Source organism: Tachyglossus aculeatus, chromosome 22 (assembly GCF_015852505.1).
Source record: "Tachyglossus aculeatus isolate mTacAcu1 chromosome 22, mTacAcu1.pri, whole genome shotgun sequence".
Lineage (NCBI taxonomy): Eukaryota > Metazoa > Chordata > Mammalia > Monotremata > Tachyglossidae > Tachyglossus > Tachyglossus aculeatus.
In genome coordinates, this window is record NC_052087.1 from 15,375,339 (window position 1) to 15,393,039 (window position 17,701).

Sequence of the window (17,701 nt, forward strand, 5' to 3'; positions counted from 1 at the left end):
AGGGACCCCCAGCACCTTTGTCTACGAGGTATTCGCCGATAATCACGCGCCAATTCGGGCAGGGGAAATTCCTTTTCCAACAAGGCCCGCAATCGATAGCCGGCTCCTCCACAACCAGGTGACACGGATACACTACTATTCTTTGGCGGATAAAAAAGGTGGGCTAAAACTGAGCAGCGAAGAAAAGCAATCCGGAAAAAAAACCCACCAATTTTAAGGTGTGTGTGTGTGTGTGTTTTGGGGTGGGGGGGCGTGAGTTGGGAGGAGGAGGCAAATATCTCTATAGCTGTGAATTCCCGGTCTTTTTGGGTTTCACATCACGACCGGAGGGTGCTTATTTCCCCATCACCATTGTGGAAAGATTCTTTAATTTTCCGCCCCATTTCCTTTGTCATTCAACAATGCACATTGGGTTTTTTTTTTTTTTATAGGCAATAGACAAGCTGCTGCTGCGGCGGCGGCCGCCTTCGTTTCTACTGTGGCACGGCGACCTCCCCAGCCCCTCCGTTTGTTTAATCGCGAGTCCTCCGAACCCAGCCTCAGCTGGAGGCGAAGAAGGACTGTGCCTCACGGCCAAAGCGGGTCCGAAACCAGGTTCAAGCCTCCAGTTCAGGCCTAGGAGCGTGCAAAGCCATCCACTCGTTTTCCAGCCCCTCGAAATCTGGGCAAGGACTAGAGGAATTTGAAAAGTTTCTCAGCAGGAAATCTGCCGAAATCCCCAGCCAGATCCCCTTGGTTCGTTCTCCCTCGGTGACCTGCAGGCACGATTAATTTTCATCTGGGTCCCGCAGTGGCTTTTTAAAAGGAACGAAAGAAAGGTTTCTTTCTCAATCCTGCTCCCTTTCATCCTTCTCTCTTTCTCCCTCCTCTTCCCTCCTCAACCTCCAGCCTTATTTTACTTTCCACGGCTTCCCAAACATTCGCGACAACAAACAAACCGATTATCTGTTCCTCCCCATCCCTATCCCCATCGGACAAAGCGAACACATCCAAATTCGTGTTGTGTACCAACTCAGAAATACCTGCTCCTCTGATCAGGGTTTCCACGACCGACTTCTGTGAGCTTCTACGGCTACTACAGCGGAGCCGAGGAGTTTGGCACCTCGGACAGCGCCCGCACCAAATCCGTCCACAACGAGCTCCTGCCGTGAACCCACTGGCAAGCGAGTCACCTCCCCCCAGCCACCGTGAAATGCACGAATATAAATCCGGAAGACATCGACCTCCCACCGCCACCCTCACGCAACCCACCCGAAGGAGCAGGACTGTTCTTTTTTGCAGTAAACTAGAACTCTAAAGCTTTCCGCGTCCCGCCTTCACCCCGGCTCCCCTCCTGCCCAAGAGCAAAAACAAACTCACACTTACCATGGCCTTAAATAAGCAACAGATTGGATTGGTAGAGGGAGTAAAAAAAAAAGCCGGCAGAACAAGCTATCGATAGACTGGATATAGCCCAGTCAAGAGCAAACCTTTCTATACCTCCTTGGGAAAGAGTGGGTTTGCGTCAGTGCATAGCAAGGTGCCCTTCGCTTGACATTTTCTTGATAATAAGAGTTGGCTAAATCATTAGCCTTGGATTCCGATTTTAAAGAGACAACAACAAGCGAGAAGGCGCAGGCCAGTTGTCACTCAGGCGGGACGGCGTTGCGTGTTCAGCGTGACTCATGTGGTTCTGATTGCTAAGCCAAGCTCAGCAAGGGGAGAGAAGTTTGCTCCCTTCTAATTAAGAGGAACGTGTAAGGAACACGTCTTTCTGCACCCAGTGCTAAACCAAGCCTCCAGAAAGACCGGTGGGGGCGGATTAAAAAAAACAACAACAAACAAACCACAAAACAAAAACCGTATTTGCTTGATCTGCCTCTTCGACCTGATCACAGTTATATCTCTCCATATCTCCAGGTCGGACAGTCATGCTATAAATCCTGAATGGCGTGAGTGAGCGTGTAGGGGTTTGAGGGGAAGGTAGAGGGAAAAAGCAGTAAGAATGAAGAGTATATGTTTGTATATTTGTGTGCGTTTGAGTGAAGACACACTTCTACCTACTTTAGAGCATCTGGGGACGGGGGGCTGGGGAGGGGAGGGAGGTCCATCGGAATCCTTAGGCAGGCCCATGCATGGAACTCCTATCTCCCCTGGGCTGGCTGCTTTTCGTCTTTATTCTTTTTGGATATCACAGAGATTCTCCTGCGGGACTGAGGCAGAGGCTACGAAACCCTTGCAGAGAAAAGACCCCGCCGAACTGCGGCGTGGAGACTACGGGGATTCTTTTCAACGCCCCAGAAGTTTTTACTCAAGTGGAAAGGCCAGGGATAAACGCAAAAAGAGCCAAAGCATCAAGCTCGGGCACAGGAAAACCAAATTAACGAATAACGGACTGAGTGGACCACCAGAACGATGCTGAGGCGAGAGAAAGGGAGTTCTAAGCCCAACCGCAGGATCCGGGGAGGGGGAGGGGGGCATTGAGAATCTTTTCACCTAAATGGTGAGGTTTGGGGGCTTCATCGAGACACTCTTTTTGCAAATGTCGTGGGAAGGGACAGTTGTTAGAGGGATAGGGCTGCTGCAGTAGTGACCCCGGGACATAGCGCCGTCTACTCTCCATCCCCAGGTGGAGTGACTTTCTCCAACCCTTCCCACCGGGAGGAGGTTTTAGGGACAGAGGAGGAAAGAGTCCTCGGCATCACGGAGGCAAGCGAGGGGGCGAAAGATTGAGAAAGAGGTTGACTAAAGCCTTCGTTACAACCCGGAGTTCATTCATTCATTCATTCAATCGTATTTATTGAGCGCTTACTGTGTGCAGAGCACTATACTAAGCGCTTGGGAAGTACAAGTTGGCAACAGTACAAGTTGCAACCCTCGGTATAATCCGTTAAAATCCAACTGGCAGACTAACCTGCCCCCAAGTTCTTTTCGGCCCGTCTGCCCTCCCCGCACCTCGGGAAGATGTAAAGAGGATCTTTTATAAAATAAATATTTCATAAAAACGAAAAGCCGCTTCTTTGAGCCGCTTGCCTCATCGCACCCCACCGCACTGTTGACTCTATGACGGCGGACAGCCAGGGCCGTATCGCGACAGAACTAGTGAGCACAAATAGCCCCAAAGAGAATATCTGCCTGCCCTGCCCTCGAAACTACGTTATGCAAAGGTGATCTGAAATGGTAGGGAAAGACAGCACTCATGTACATATCTGTAATTCATTTATTAATATTAATGACTGCCTCCCCATCTGGACTGTAAACTTGTTGTGGGCAGGGAATGTGTCTGATTGTTGCATTATTGTTGTATTTTACTCTCCCAAGCGCTTAATACAGTGCTCTACACATAGTAAGTCTTCAGTAAATACGAATGATTGATTTCTTGATTGATTGAACGTGGCTTTGGCAGTGGAGCGGGTTTGGGACAAGAGGGTTTGGGTATGTGCTGGGGAGGGCAAAGAGGCCCAGAAACGAGTACAAGGCAGTCCTCTCCTCTGGGCAGAGGTACAAGCGATTCCTGCCCCTAGTGTAGACCTCCATCCTATTTGAGGAACGGAGCTTTTAAATAGCTTGGGGCCAGTGTCGGTCCTGGCAGGTGGAACGACAGAGACCAAGACAGAGGGCTCAGAGAGATACAGAACTATAACAAGTTGCAGAGAGAGTGATGCAGAGAGAGAGAGAGATAGCAAGAGGGGTGGAGGAGAGGAACAAAGAGTCAATTACGGTGGGGAGGGAGGGAGGGAGGGAAAGAGAGAGAAAGAGAGAGAGAGCGCGCTTGAAACTTTCCAGCAGCTTCATACAAAGTCTGCAGCAGCTACAATGACGCGGTGGATGGTTTACTGTCGGTCCCGAGCTAGAGACGCCAATATTCCGTTACACACACACCCAATGCCCTGGTCATGCCAATCTCCAGGGACACGAGTCTCCTTATTTGGGGATTCACACCGGCGTCAATCGGCTTCTAGGTCTCCTTGGAGGCCGTGGACAGAATGAGCAGGGAGCCATAGGTTGGCGAGGACAAGGAGGAGGAAAGGAGGAGGACGAGGAGAAGGAGGAGGAGGAGGAAAAGCAGAAAGAGGAGGAGAAGGAGGAGAAGTGGAGCACCAGGACGATACTGGGTTGGGAGAAGAGAGGGACTCAGCTCAACCGCAAGTTGGGGTGGGGGACATTGGGAAGGTTTTCCACATAAAAAGTGCGGTTTGGGTGTTCAGCTCTTCTCCCTCCTACTTAGACTGTGAGCCCCATGTGGGACAAGGACTTTGTCCTACATGATTCACTCGTATCTAACTCAGCGCTTAGAACAGTGCTTGACACGTAATAAGCACTTCACAAATACCCTACTAATGATAATGAGGAGGAAGGAGCGGGCAGACAGGGAGCTGCAGGTCGGAGAAAGCCAGATCACCCCCGACGGCCGCGGGGGTCCCAGGAAACTGAGGAGTGGGGAACTCCTTTGGCGGGATCTGAGAGTCGCACCTTCTCCCCGCTTCCCTCCCCGAGCCTCCATCCCCCCTGACCCAGAAGGCCAAGATCGACGGCTCATCCAAAGCCTGAACACGCGGCCCGAGGGAGCGAGGCCGTGCGGGGGAGAAGGGCGGCGTGACCCCGGGAAAGAGGGAGGAGGGGCGGGGTCGCCTTGGGAACTGGATCCCTCCCTCGCCCAGCAGTGCCATCATCTTTCCCCCTCCCTCAATACTGCTTTGCCCCGAAAAACAAGGTCCCCAGGAGTCCTGCCCCGCCCCTCGCCGCTGTGGTTTCTTCCTGGCCGATCTGCATCCCCCTCCCAGCCTCTGTGGGGGGTCGGAGTCGTGCCCCCGGGGAAGGAAGAGTTACTCACTGGAGGGAAATTCCCTGACCAGGATTGTACCATTTGCTCTCACCCAGAATTGCTGAGTGGGCCTCGTGCGTCACGTCCAGCCGTGCGTCCGTCCATGTTCATCACAAGGAAATAAAAATAGCAGGCTCCTTTCCCTCCCCTCGCCCTTCGCCCTCCGTCTCCCCCCTCCCCAGCTCTGCGGCTAATCCAGGCTCGGGAGTGACGCCAAAGAGGCCCTGTTTCCTCTCTACCTCTCTCCCCTCCCTCCTTTCCCTTCATCCCCACTCTCCCCAGCCCCCGACCGGCCAGCTGGTTCCCTGCCTCCTCATCCTCCTGCTCCTCCTCCTCCTCCTCCTCCGGCTCCCCCCACCGCAACCCAAGAGTCAGACTGAGTCCCAGGTTTGGGGACTGACACCCTTGAAAGCAGCAGGGCGAGCAGACTGGCTCTCCCAGGGTTGGCGAGGTGGGCACAGTCACGCTTGACCAGGCCCACGCCTCACGAAGCCTCAGGTCTCCATCCATCAGCCCAGGGACGACAGTAAATACCAACCCGGAGGAGGAGCAGAGCGTGGAAGGGATTGTTGGGCTGCCCGCAGAGAGGAGATGTGGCCAGGAAGAGGCCGCCAGGGCCCTGGGACAGCCAAAGTGCCTCCCACCACTCTGACCCCAAGGGGCTTCATGGGCCGGGGTCGAGGAAGCAAGGGAAGGAGCACCCACCCATAGTTGGAACTCTTTGGGTACCCAAATCGAACTGGGAGGCTCAGAGTGCAGCGAGTTAAATGCCATCAAGGGCCTCGCAGTGTTTGTGACTACTGCAGCAGCGAGGGGCTTCAAGTAGAACGTGTATCTGCAGTTTAGAGGCTGCGCTGGGCCACGGCAGATGTGTGGGAGACAGAGACAGGGACGAAGAATCCGCAGTCTACTTAAAAAAAAAAGACACGTCCTCCTGGGGAGATTCTCCCCTCCATCGCCGCCTGTTTGGAGTGATAATCGTTCCTCTACACCGAAGCACAAGCGGCTGTAAATCTGCATCCATCACTGCGGCAGCCATTCAGACTGAATTAACAAGTCACTACAGTCTTAATTACTTTGTCAGAGATGAAAAATCGCCATTGATTTTGTCCTCGATCACTGTGTTTTCCCGGGTCCCTCTTTTCTTGATAAGCAAGTATGTTTAACTGTCTATCTATCTAAATACATAAGATAGAGATATCTGTCCATTGAAACTGCGACTTGGAGGCTGTGGGAAAATGAACCTTCCTGAAGAGTGAGAGCGAGAGGCAGTATGTATGTGAGTGTGACAAAATAACACTGCAGGGGAGCGTGGCACTGCAGCTTCCTATGGAGAGCAAAGGGAAAGGGCCTGAAGGGCGGACATTTTGATTTGGACTCAAGTCATTTTTGTCTGCTGGGATGGGAGGGGGGAAAGTGTGGTATCTGGAAGCTTGTGCACCTGCAGATGTGTGAATGTGTGCAGGCTATGATCAATTAGCCTTTTAGCCACACAGCACTTATGTACATGCATATGTATTTATTGACCAATCAGTGGTATTCATTGAGCTCTTACTATGTGTAGAGCACTGTACTAATACTGATGTCTGTTTCCCCCTCCAGACTGTAAGCTCCTATGGGCAGGGAACAAGCCTCCCAACTCTGCTGCACTGTACTCTTCCAAGCTTACATACAGCAAGTTGTCAATAAATACCACTGATTGATTGAGTGGGATCTAGGGCCGTAACATAGTAGGTGCTGTAACGTGAAAAGCAGTGTTGTGTAGCTACGGAATATGGAATGCCCCAACCTGCTCCTTGCTTTCTATCCCAAATCATGCATTTTAATCCAGTGCATCCTCAGACTTTCCCATCTAATACAGTATACTTAAAATGGACTAAAAGCACATGAAAATAAAACAGTTTCCAAAGTGGAAACCTCACCGAACACATTTCAGGGAATAATATCTTCCTTTATTAGAATTTGTAGAAGAGCTTAACTTTTAAAAAAGATGATCAGTGACTTTTTTGAAAAATCACTAGTCCCTCATGCTGTTGGTTTAAGGATGGTTCACACTGCCAACCCTTGCCTTAAAAAGTATAATGCATTCCCTGGCAAATACTGTGAAATTAAAAAAAATGGAGCTCCATCAGAAGCTCTTGCCTGTTATTCATGGTTTAAATAGTCTCTGAGTCTTGGGAACTTTGTCCTTGTGTGGATGAGAGAGGGTCTCTTTCTGGGAGGACTGTTGACAAAAGGAAGTAAATACCTCCAGCACCTGACTAATGGATTGACTTCTGTCTTTCTCAATATGGGAGTTTTAATTTCTGACCTCCAACAGGAACAGTTAGAATAAAATGGAGGGATCTGGAAGGGGCAGCTTGGCTCTTGGAAATAACATGGGCTTGGGAGTCAGAGGGTGTGGGTTCTAATCCTGGCTCTGCCACTTGTCTGCTGTGTGACCTTGGGCAAGCTACTTAACTTCTCTGTGCCTCAGTTACCTCATCTGTAAAATGGGGATTAAACTGTGAACCTCACGTGGGACAACCTCATTACCTTGTATCTACCCCAGTGCTTAGAAAGTGCTCGGCCCATAGTTAAGTGCTTAACGAATACCATTATTATTATTATTACTATTACAAAGGCACTTATCAGTATAAGTCTTATAGCTGGTCTAATAGCTATATTCCTATGCCAAAGTATTAGATGATTTTTGGAGATAGTTTTTAAATTTCATGGATTGCTTCTAAACCGCAGTGATATTACATCTTAAACTAGTCATTGGAGCTCACACAAAGGAAAACCCAATGGATAATAAAGACTTCAGTTCCTAGGAGCTCAATGTGGGCAGAGAATTGTGTCTGTTTATTGTTGTATTGTACTCTTCCAAGTGCTTAGTACAGTGCTCTGCAAACAGTAAGTGCTCAATAAATACGATTGAATGAATGAATGAATGACAGTTGAGTGTGCTTACCTGAACATGATGGTTTCAAAATAGTCAGGTTTCAATGGGGGAGCAGGCCACGTAATGCCATTCAGAACCTGCATGGAATCTTCCTCTGTCGTTCTTGCTGTAATGAGTAATCAGAATTGAAGGCAGTATTACTTATGTGGATTGTCATAGCCACCCTAAAATGTAGGATGCTAGCACAAACTCTATTTGGGAGTCATTTCTTTCTACCAAAATGTGCACATACCAAATATAAAGTTGGTCTCCTTAAGTCACTTTGTCTTTAGAAAGAAGATTATTTGGAAAATATCAGACACAATTTTATTGTCCATGTCTCATTCCTTCTACTCTGCAACAGATGTCAAAGATATCTCAGCAACAGGGCAGGACTCTCTGTACCATAAAGTGACAGTTTTTTAACTAGAGAATACTTGCTGGTGAATGCAAATATTTATAATGATCAGCACACAACATTCCCAAAATGTGCTTCAATTAGAACCAAATAAATAAACCCATCTGTTTACACAGGACTCAATTACTCAGTTCAAGAAATCCCTGTAAATGGTGCTGAAATGAGATATGAACACTTATTCTCTTCTGGAAAAGTACAGTTTAGGGTCATTTCTGGCCTTTACATATTAGGCACATAGTGGTGTCATTTTTCCACCCAGTCATTAACTGGGGCACTATTGCTAGTCCAAATCAGAATCATCATCCAAATTATCGTCCAGGCCTGAGTGACTGGCTGGAACAGGAGTAAAATTTCCCCTGATACTCACTGCATCAGGATCATTTCAGGTTGCAGTTGACTCTGCCTGCATGTGCCAGTGATTTCATTGTCTTGTAGAGGTCTGACTACTACAGATATGGGGAAGAGAAAGGTGAACTGCTTCCTTAAATAAGGTCCTCAGCATAAAACTCATGCAAGTCTTTAACCTGCAGCCAGCTCCCAATCATTGATGTGGAAAGAGATAAGAATAAATTAAACAAAGTCATGATAACTCAGCCCCTATTCAGTCATTACTTCCAGCTCCTGGTTCACTCCAACTTCCCTTTCCAGAGCTGCAAACAAGGAGAGGTTTCACTTTGTTTCAGTTTGTTTCTTGTTCACCTTTAGTTAGAAGGAGCTGGCAGCAGGAGAGAAAAGAGGTGAAACAAAGTTCTCTAATAATCCCATAACTGAAATGCCCCCCCACCAATTAAGATCAGTCAATCAATCAGTTGTATTTATTGAACACTTGCCTGGGATGGAATTACCCTAAAAAAACCCAACAACTAAATCAATCACATTTATTGAGTGCTTACTGCATACAGAAAACTGTACTAAGCATTTGAAAGAGTACAATAAAAGGAAGTGAGCGAAATGTCCTTTAAAAACTTAGAATTACCTTTTCTTCCTTTGCACCAGTTTTCTCTCTTCACTTCTTTGTATGTCATCATGCTGGGGAATATTTGATCTCCCCTGATGGTCTCCTCTATGTCCTTTCTCTTCAGCGTAGGAGGGAGCATTCAACTAAATCTTTCGTGCTGTGGTCTTTTCTGTTCAATGGTGACACAAAATTTTTCTCAGGTTCCTTTTCCAAATATCAGCAGGCAAGGAGGTGTCTGTAGCCAAGGGTGGGTAGTAATAATAATAATAATTATAGCATTTATTAAGCACTTACTATGTGCAAAGCACTGTTCTAAGCACTGGGGAGGTTACAAAGTGATCAGGTTGTCCCACAGAGGGCTCACAGTCTAAATCCCCATTTTACACATGAGGGTAGCTCAGAGCTTTCATAAAAGACAAATATTTCAAATGGCTATGCATGGGAGTGAGCTAGGCAATAATGAAAACCACCCAATGGACACAACCGGTGTATCCACCATCTTGTCTTACACAGTTTAACTAGCTTTGAGGCATAAAATTGAACCAGGGAATGGTATGGAGAGAGGAGAGGATGGGGATAGGTTAGAAACCACCCAAACCTTGTCCCTTTCCCCCACCATTCCCTGAAGCACCAACAATATCTCCTCCTGGGTCATCTATCTCACTGACTTTAGAAATTAGGAACTGAGCTGTCAACCTTACTGAGAACTTGTTCAAGTTGCCACAGTCATTTCTTTCATCTGCATCTCCTCTTGCCCCCTTCCCTCCAACTTCCACTTCTCCTACTCCTTATTATTTAAAATGCTTACTCTTTCAAGGTTCTTTGAAAGTTGCCTTGAGGTTTTCTGGAAGAGAGGCCCTTTGGAACTCAAATTTTAAAATTCTGGTCATGATGGAACCCTAGATTATTGAGCATCTGGGTGACCTCAGTAACCTTGGCCTGTTTCTCCCTTTCCCTTTGGCAAAATGGAGATTATCGTATTTGTCTGGAGATGGACTTGGGGATAAACAGCAAAGTGCTTTGAGTTCCTGGAATAATAATCATAATAATAATTGTGGTATTTGTTTAGCGCTTACTATGTGCCAGGAATTGTAATAAGCACTGGGGTGGACACAAGCAAATCAGGTTGGACACAGTCCCTGTCCCATGTGGGGCTCACAGTCTCAATCCCATTTTATAGATGAGTTAATTACTGAAACACAGAGCAGTGAAGTGACTTACCCAAGGTCACACAGCAGATAAATGGTGGAGCCGGATTAGGCAAACTTCACTAGGCCCATGCACTTTGTAAAGGCTTTAACGTTGAAAACCTGTCAGCCAGAGAATGTGAGCTCTGATTTTTGTTTGTTTATCTGCCAGAAACAGAAACTTTTGTTTAGCTACCATAAAACTCTTTACAATGAAAAAGGGGGCCCAATTTGGGGAAACTTTGCCTGGCAAAAGCTTTAGTGTGGTGATTTTTAAATATACAGTGTGCTGTCAGCATTGATTTCTTATAAAGGAATTTTAAATTAAAGAGGTTGTACTTCGAGTTGATTCCCTATCCCACCATTTTTGGATTAGTTTCTCACTTTGCCCCTAATAGTCTTTGGGATCTAGGTGAGTTTAATGAGCCTGAATTAATCACACCCTACCTGAGGCTTAAGATAGGGGTTCTGAACATCAAAGACATTCTCTGTGGCTATAAAGTGTGAGCAAGTGGGCTTTGAAGTTTCTATTTTTCCACTTAACACATCACATGACTGAAAAACAGCATGGCCCAGTGGAAAGAGCCAGGGCCTGGGAGTGAGAGAACTTGGGTTTTAATTCCTGCTCCTCTGCCAATTGCTTGCTATGTGGGCATCATGTCACTTTTCTGTGCCTCAGTTTCCTCAACTGTAAAACTGGGATTCAGTGCCTGGTCTCCCTCCTACCTAGACTCTGAGCCCCATATGAGACAGGCGTGTTGGCCAACCTGTTTAACTTGTATCTACTCATTCATTCATTAATTCAACAGTATTTATTGAGTGCTTACTGTGTGCAGACCACTGTACTAAGCACTTGGGAGAGTACAATACAACAATAAACAGACACATCCCCTGCCCACAATGAGCTTACAGTCCAGGGGTGGGGAGGCAGACATTAATATAAATAAATAAATAACAGACATGTATGTAAGTGCTGTGGGGCTGGGAAGGGGGAAAGAACAAAGGGAGCCAGTCAGGGTGACGCAGAAGGGAATGGGTACTTCAATGCTTAGGACAATGCATGACACATAGTAAGCAGTTAACAAATGTAACAGTAATGATAATATTGATAGGTTACAAAATAAATTAGTGTTTGGAGGACCACATTTAATTGATTCAATTTTAGGTGTTTGTAAGTAGAGATGAAGGACATCTGTGATGTTTGGTGTTCTATCAGGGTTGGATTGTCTTCTAGGAAGAAAAGGTATTACCCAGATGATTTCCTCTGTGGGGACTCCTTTGACCATATTTCTTGGAAAGCCTTCATTGCCCCTCAGCATCCTGTTCCTAATTACGATATACACAGCTATCCAACTGGCCTTCCATTTACTGGGCTTCTGGAAAGACACAAGGCAGCACTGAAGCAGGAAATGATGTATTTTTTATTTAAAGGAAAATCCAGCAAGAAGTTTCTCGTTAGACTCGTTAAATGGGCAGATGGTAGCCAGCCTATTTCTACCCCCCTTAGATTCTCTGAGTTCCTTTTAGCAATTTTGATTAAACTCTCTCTCCCCAAGGCTCCATTTCCAGTTCAAATCCTCATTGCCATTTCGTGGAGCTCCACCTTATGATGCATTACAAAGCGTTTCTCTTCACAGAAAGAGTCATAGAGTCCAGTATCACTGCTACTTTGTGGAAACGATAGATCGGGTTCTCAATGTTGGGTGACTTTGAAAGTGCCAACTAGGGCATCTATTTCAAAAAGGTAATTTGGTGGGGTGGAGTGGATGGGGGATGAGAATAGCGTGAGAGTTTTGAGAGTAAGAACATGGCCTCTGAAAACTTGAACTTTAAATATTCTGTAGGGCATAGTCTTTAATCTGATCAGTCACCTGATCAAATTCTCATTAAGCCCTCACAAACTGCTGAGTACTGAATTAATTTGACTCCATAGAGAGGTACAAAGGAAGAAAAAGATCTGGCCATTGTCTAGAAGGAGTTTATTGTTGATTTGTTTTGAAGCATTAGAGCCAAACATTGAGTAACTCTAGCATTCAAAAGGTTAGAAAGTCATTGAATATATCTTTCAGTAAAGTATTCAGGATCTGTTCACACATAATCCTCTCCCAGGAGACTCTCCAGAAGGAAAACTAGAGTTGTGATTTATTGGACAGTAATTGTAAATTTATTTTCTAACAGACACTCCTAAAAAAAACCTAGCCAAGTCCTTGAGTCCAAGGACTCACATTGATGATACTCTTGGCTGACAACACATCCAAACCAATGATATATCAATCAATCAATCAATCATATTTACTGAGCACTTACTGTGTGCAGAGCACTGTACTAAGCGCTTGGGAAGTACAAGTTGGCAACATCTAGAGACAGTCCCTACCCCACAGTGGGCTCACAGTCTAGAAGGGGGAGACAGAGAACAAAACCAAACATATTAACAAAATAAAATAAATAGAATAGGTATGTACAAGTAAAATATATCGACTCACTCTGCTAATGTAAGGCACTCTAGGAGTGATTCTTAGCCAATAGTTTATCAAAATTAGAATACTTTAATTGGACTATATAGACTGAATGAGGTACTTATACTGGTGCTACCAGTGGAGATGCTACCTGTGGAGGTGCTCAGGGATCCTTGAGGACATTTGCCCAGTCTTGAAAGCACTTGTCTGCATTCTGTTTGGCTTTGGACCTATAAACCAATTCCTCCTCAAACTTCTCAAGTTTGCTTTCTGGGCCAGGAACAGGTTACTGAAAGGATGTGAAATATTTGAAGTTCAAGAAGAACAAGGACAATGTGAAATTCAAGATGTGCTGCAGCCGGTAGCTGTACAAACTGGTCATCACAGACAAAGAGAAGACCGAGAAACTAAAACAGTACCTGCCCCCAGGTGAGGAGACTGGACAAGTTGGAAGTCCGGGGATCTGCTGCTCTTTGGCCAAGTCCAGAACTGGGGGAGGTGGGGCTCATCTGGTCTGTGGGGTAGACTAGTAACAGATGACACCCCAGAATCCAGCCTTGCTGTCCAGGAGTACCCTTCCCTCTGTCCAGGCCACCCCTGCTCAACTCCTGGGACAGTTTGTTGCTACAGCAGAGCCTGGTGATATTAAAGTGGTGCCAGGGATGGGTGTGGCTGGATTTGGAGCGCCCTGGTGTGGGATGCTACTGGTTTGAAAAGAAGTCGACTGAGAATTGTTTGTGTTGAGCACTGGACTAAGACCCACTTAATTCATCTCAAAATCATTCAGAAAGGTGGCATTACTGTCCAGAAGTGAGGAGGTTATGCCCACATATGTGATTTATTTGTTTACATTAATGTCTGCCTTCCCCTGTAGAATGTAAGCTCATTGTGGGCAGAGAATGTGTCTGTTTATTGTTATATTGTACTCTCCCAAGCACTTGGTACAGTGCTTTGCACACAGGAAGTGTTCAATAAATACGATTGAATGATTGAGTAAACGTCTTATCTCCTGGATCACTCTTGATCAGGAACAATGAGCCTATTCATCATGGAATATTAATACATCTAGTCTAAGTACACACATTCATATGAATTACACTAGGACCAAAGCTCAAAGTTGTTTTTAGAATGTGGTCTAATAGAAAGAGCACAGGCCTGTGAAACAGAAGATATGGGTTCTGATCCTGGCTCTGCTACAAGTCTACTGTGTAGCCTTAGGTAAATCACTCGGTGTCTATCAACTCTGTTATATGGTATACTGTGCTCTCCCAAGTGCTTTAGTACTGTGCTTTGCATACAGTAAGAGCTCAATAAATATGACTGATGGATTGATTTCTCTGTGCCTCAGTTTTCTCATCTGTAAAATGGGAATTAAATACCCAATCTCCCTCCTATTTAGACTTGAACCCAATGTGGGACAGGGACTGTGTTTGATCTGCTTATATAGAATCTACTCTACTGCCTAGTACCATGCTTGGCCCATAGTAAGCACTTAACAAGTATCACAATTATTATTATTGCTCAAGGCCCAGGTGTAATCATAACAGAACCCTGTGTTCAAATTTCTTCCAAGGAGCTCAGATGTATTCTGTCATTTGTTGTAAAAACCCACCGAGGAATGTTAGGACAATAGTTAGTGGTTTTTCCATTTGACAACTGAAGGAATATACATCCAGTCAGATGCCCAGAACAGTGCTCTGCTCACAACCGGAATTTGATAAATTGTTTTCATGATAGTAAAAGTGGCATAACCTCCCTTAACCACAAAGTCCTGGTCTACCCACACCCAGTCTCCTTAGGCTGATGGGATAAATCAGATAGGAATAAAAATAGCTTTAGTGCCTAAATGATGTAGTTTGGATGTCTGTGTGGATCAAAGCAGTATACCTGGGCATTGTCAATTCTCTATTTGACTCTGGGCTGTGTAAATGCAGTCCAACTCTTGTGATGCCCAATGTGGGGCTCTTTCAATGGGCCACATGTAATAATGGAGGGTTCTGTCTGGGTCACCCTTGGGAATAATCTCTCAACAAATTCCCAGACCATCAGAAAGACCCTTGACATCTGATTTATTTTGAAACTGATGGATTAATTTCTTCAGGAAGCTTTGCCATCCCAGGCCACTAACCAAAGAGAGAAACCAGGTAAAAATAGTACAACCAGGCAAAAACACAAATTTCCTTTCTCTCTCTCTTTTTTATAGTATTTGTTAGGTGCTTACTATGTGCCAGGTACTGTACTTAGTGCTGGGGTAGATACAAATTGTACTGTAAATTCCAGGCCCCTCTGTCTCCAACTCCCTTCCCCTGCCTTCATTTCTCTTGGTGATTAGTTTGCTGTTTACTTCCATTAGCCTCATTAATTTTTATTTTATGGCCAAATGGACCCGATATCCTCTCCAGTATTAGAAATGAAGAAAATGGAGTGGAGGGACTCAAATGACTTCCTCAGAAGAATTATCAGGGATTCCATAATTAATCAATCAACCATATTTATTGAGGCTTGTAGTGTGCAGAGCACTGTACTAAGCACTTGGGAGAGTTCAATATAATAGAGTTGGTAGACCCATTCCCTGCCCACAACAGGCTCATAGTCTAGAGGGGGAGAATCATTGTTCTCAGACTTCAACTACAGCTTTTTTGAAGATACCTGATTTGGCAATGTTGGATCACCTTGGGCTTTTTAATTCTGTTTTTGTCACTGACCCCCTGAGATGTTGTCTGGAATCTAGACAATATATTTTCCACTCCATACTGATTACCTGGAGACAGTTATTTCCCAACATACTGCAGTGACCTATATAACTTTCCATACTCACTGAAGCAAGGCGCCCTGATTTTTCTTCTTGCTCACTAAATGGCTCCACAAAGCCCAGAAACCAGTCTACCATGAGTGTGCCTTCTGAATATGTAAGTTAGCACACAATATTCACACCTAGAAATTATGTTAAAAACCAGATACAAAGGGGAATTCGTAGTTTCTTCAATTCACGATTTATTCTCTAACGCATCTTCTTCAAAGGACAAGAATGCTCTCCTATTTCTGAGAAAAAAACCAACTTAGCTGAAAAAAATTCAGGACACTTGGGTCAACATGGAATCACTTATTCTCAAGACTTAGTTTATGCAGGGCTTCAGCCCCAGATCCTATAAACATCTCCAATTCTCATTCAATGGAAGTAAATAGCAAACTGATCACCAAGGGAAATGAAGGCAGGGGAAGGGAGTTGGAGGACTAATGCTGAGAGAGAATGGGTCCCAGCTCCTTTCAGAAACTTCTGATTCAAAATCTCCACTCTCAATCAATAAATTGTTCATAAATGCCACTAACATTCATCCCTTCTTACAAGTCCATAACCTTGGCGTTATCCTTGACTCCTCTCTCTCATTCAACCCAAATATTCAAATCTTCACCAAATCCTGTCAGGCCTACCTTCACAACATGGCTAAAATCCACCCTTCCTTCTCCATCCAAATTGCTATCTCATTAACACACTCATCCTAACCAGCCTACTTTACTGCATCAACCCCCTTGCTAGCCTCCCAACCTTCTGCCTCTCCCCACTCCAGTCCATACTTCACTCCAGATCATCTTTCTATACAAATGTTCAGGACATGTCACACCCCTCCTCAAAAATCTCCAGTGGTTACCTATCCATCTCTGTAACAAACAAAAACTTCTCACCATTGGCTTTAAAGCATTCCATCACCTTGCCCTCTCTTACCTCAACTTGCTTCTCTCCTTCTACAACCCAGCCCACACACTTGGCTTCTCTGGTGCTTACCTTCTCAATGTGACTCAATTTTACCTGTCTCACTGCCAACCCCTGGCCCACTTCCTACTTCTGGCCTGGAATACCCTTCCTCCTCAAATCCAACAGACAATTACTCTCCCCTCCTTCAAAGACCTACCCAGACTAAGCCCCACTTTTCCTCATTTCCCACTCCCTTCTGCAACATCCAGACTTGCTCCCTATGCTTTTTCTCCTTCTTCCTACCCCACAGCACTTATGTATAATGTATTAGAATGTGTATCATCAATCATCAATCGTATTTATTGAGTGCTTACTATGTGCAGAGCACTGTACTAAGCGCTTGATATGGAATATGGTTATGTATTGGAAGCAGCGTGGTTCAGTGGAAAGAACATGGGCTTGGGAGTCAGAAGTCACGGGTTCTAATCCTGACTCCACCACTTGTCCGCTGTGTGACTTTGGGCAAGTCACTTAACTTCTCTGTGCAAGTTACTTCATCTGTTAAATGGGGATTAAGACTGTGAGCCCCACGTGGGACAACCTGATCACCTTGTATCCTCTCCAGTGCTTAGAATATTGCCTTGAACATAGTAAGTACTTAACAAATGCCATCATTATTGTCATTATATATTCATTCATTCATTCAATCATATTTATTGAGTGCTTACTGTGTGCAGAGCACTGTGCTAAGCGCTTGGGAAGTACAAGTTGGCAACATATAGAGATGGTCCCTACCCAACAGTGGGCTCACAGTCTAGAAGGGGGAGACAGAGAACAAAACAAAACATATTAACAGAATAAAATAAATAGAATATGTACAAGTAAAATAGAGTAATATCTATTACCCTATATATATATATATATATCTGCAATTTTATTTATTTATATTGATGTACTTATTTATATTGATGTCTCTCTCCCCGCTCTAGACTGTGAGCTCATTGTAGGCAGGGGTTGTCTCTCTTTATTGCTGTATTGCACTTTCCCAAGCACTTAGTGCAGTGCTTGGCACACAGTAAGTGCTTAATAAATATGACTGACTGACCGACTGAATGAATGAATGAATACTGAGCATTTATTATGTGCAGAGCACTGGACTAGGTGCTCGAGAGGGTACACTATAAGAGTTGGTAGAAATGTTTCCTGCCCACAGGGAATTTACAGTCTAGAGGTAGTTTACAGTCTACACCCTCCCTCCCTT

General features: G+C 45.2%; 1 protein-coding gene across 1 annotated transcript in view; it reads right to left on the bottom strand.

The window, feature by feature from the left end:
• The window catches only part of SLC6A5 (solute carrier family 6 member 5), a 58,056-nt gene extending 56,144 nt beyond the window's left edge, over positions 1-1,912 (bottom strand). The window contains exons 1-4 of the mRNA XM_038765213.1: positions 1,827-1,912; positions 939-1,102; positions 478-672; positions 51-169 (exon numbers count right to left, since the gene is read on the bottom strand). Of these exons, the coding sequence (XP_038621141.1) occupies positions 51-169; positions 478-672; positions 939-1,102; positions 1,827-1,912 (564 nt within the window). The remainder of the gene's footprint in view (positions 1-50; positions 170-477; positions 673-938; positions 1,103-1,826) is intronic.
• Positions 1,913-17,701: the final 15,789 nt, after the last annotated feature.